Source organism: Vombatus ursinus, unplaced genomic scaffold, assembly GCF_900497805.2.
Source record: "Vombatus ursinus unplaced genomic scaffold, bare-nosed wombat genome assembly UNPS02010193.1, whole genome shotgun sequence".
Taxonomy (NCBI): Eukaryota; Metazoa; Chordata; class Mammalia; order Diprotodontia; family Vombatidae; genus Vombatus; species Vombatus ursinus.
The window spans coordinates 2741847-2744258 of record NW_020949971.1 but is presented as its reverse complement, the minus strand read 5'-3'; the positions used below and the strand labels follow the sequence as shown (position 1 = coordinate 2744258).

Genomic DNA, 2412 nt, shown 5'->3' with positions numbered 1-2412 from the left:
GCGGGTGCTGAGCCTTTCCCCATCCGCCATCATTTTCTTGCAGCAGAAGCACATGGTGGCAGCCAGTGCACGGAGTGCAAAGGGATAGTCAGGCTGAGCTTGGAGCAAGAGAAGAGAGAGTCCGGCATTTCTGGAGGCAGAAGCTATAAAAAGAACTAAAAAATGATGTAGCCGTAAAGGAGGAGACTTCCCTTCTCTTGGCCCGAGCTGTCTGCAAGAGGGAGTTGAGGCCCCTCCCAGGCCTGACCGGCTGTGTCTGGGATTCCTGAGCCTTTTCCTCGTGTTCCTGATGACGCTGGCACGTGTGTAACATGGGCACATATACATAAGTATGAATGTGTACAGGTACACGAGTGCACGCATGCACACACGAGCACGTGCGTCTCACGCACTTTCCCTGCCAGCTGCCCTTGGGTCGGACTCCTCGGGGCTCTTCCCATGCCTCGCCCCCACCCCCCAGCTTTTCAGCTTCCTTCTGGTACCCAGGAGACTGGAAGGTCCCTGAGGGCAGGCGCATCTTCTGCCTCTTCGCGGTCCTGGGGGCATCAGAAGGAGAGGGGCTCTTCCCACTCCAGGGGCACAAGCCAGAAAGCACCCCCCAAGCCATCCACAAGCATTTATTAAGCATCTGTTGTACACCATGGGGAGGGGGCAGTCCTGCCCTCAAGGGGCTTACATTCTTTAAGCAAGCCTGTGCTGGATCTCAGAATGAGGACCGGACCTGGGACCTCCCAGTGCGGAAGCTCCCTCCACCAACGCAGATCGGCCTCTTCTTGGCATCCCGTGGTCTTGGAGAGTGGCTTCTCTGAGGTTGCCTCAGTTTCCTCCCCAGTAAAATGGAGGTGGTACCAGCCTACTCCTGTAGAGGGGGCTGCTGTAAAGCCGGTAGCGCCTGCCACAGCTCCTCCTCCCCAGACGGTGGCGCCGACGCGCCCTGGGCAGGGCCCGGTCGGAAAACCGCCTCGCGAAGCGTTCCAGGCCTCCGCGGCCGCCGTAGCTGAGGCCGGGCCGGAAGCGCGAGACACAGCGGAAGGGTTTCCTGCGCCTGCGCAACGAAAGGGAGGCGGGGCCCGCCGGAGCGGAGTCGGCGCGGCCCTCGGAGTCCGCCGCCATGGCTGAGTACGCTTCGGTCAAGTCCACCAAGCTGGTGCTGAAGGGCACGAAGGCCAAGAGGTGAGGCCGGGCGGGGCCCACCAGCCCCCGAGGCCGGGGTGAGCGCGGCTGGCGGGGGAGGGGGAGTGAGTGACTGAGCGAGCGGCTGAGCGGCGCTACGGCGGCCCGGAAGGCAGAGGGGCCCGGCTGGAGGCGGGGCCGTGACGTCACCCCGCCGGCCCCGCCCCTCCGGGCTCTGAGGAGCCCCCCCCCCGCTGCTCCCGCAGAGACAGACGCTGGACCGAGGGCGGCGGCAGCGGGCCTGTGCGCATGCGCCGCGCGCCCGCCCTCGCTGCTCCTGCCTGTCTCCGCAGCAGCCTCGGGGAAGGGCGGCGCCGTCATGACCCCCCTTCTACAGGCCGGGAAACTGAGGCAGGCGGGGGCTGCCTGCCCCCGGCCCCCTCAGACTGGACGTTAGCCGCTGGTCTGAGGATCGTGGATTATTTCGGGGGTGTCAGCCACTCTTGGGGTGCACCCGGCCCCTCCCCCCGCGTCACCCCCTCTGACGTCACGGGCCTTGTGTCTTACAGGAAGAAGAAGAGCGCAGAGAAGAGGCGGCGGGGGGGCGAGGAGGAGGAGGCGCAGCTGGACTGCGTGGGTGAGTCCGGGGGTCGGGGGGTCCGTGGGGCCTGGGGGGGCAGGGGGAGGAGGGGTGTGGCCCCAGGAAACGAGGAAATTGGTTTCTTCTGCTTTTTAGGAAACTGGTGGGCGGTGAGGAACTTTGGGGAGATCTCTGGAACCATCGCGATCGAGATGGACAGAGGGACCTACGTCCACGCCCTGGACAACGGCCTCTTCACGCTGGGAGCGCCCCACAAAGAAGGTGCTGGCCGGGGGCCTGGGGGTGAAGGAGTGAGTGAGTGAATCAATGAGTGACTGAGTGATCGAATGAATGAATGAATGAATGAGTGAGTGACTGAGTGAATGAGTGAATGAATGACAGTAAGTGAATGAGTGAGTGACTGAGTGAGTGAATGAATGAGTGCATGAATGAATGAATGAGTGACTGAGTTAATGAGTGATTAAATGAGTGAGTGACTGAGTGAGTGAATGAATGAATGACTGAATGAGTGAGTGACTGAGTGAATGAGTGAGTGAATGAATGAGTGAATGACAGTGAGTGAAAGTGAGTGAGTGATTGAATGAGTGAAAGTGAGTGACTGAGTGAGTGAATGAATGATTGAAAGTGAGTGAATGAGTGAATGAATGAGTGAGTGACTGAATGAATGAGTGAGTGACTGAGTGAGTGAAAGCGAGTGA

General features: G+C 60.7%; 1 protein-coding gene across 1 annotated transcript in view; it reads left to right on the top strand.

The window, feature by feature from the left end:
- The first annotated feature begins 1063 nt into the window (after positions 1–1063).
- FRG1 (FSHD region gene 1) overlaps positions 1064–2412 on the top strand; it is a 10863-nt gene continuing 9514 nt past the window's right edge. Inside the window, exons 1-3 of the mRNA XM_027853702.1 lie at positions 1064–1173; positions 1683–1750; positions 1850–1975. Of these exons, the coding sequence (XP_027709503.1) occupies positions 1112–1173; positions 1683–1750; positions 1850–1975 (256 nt within the window). The 5' untranslated portion in view covers positions 1064–1111. The remainder of the gene's footprint in view (positions 1174–1682; positions 1751–1849; positions 1976–2412) is intronic.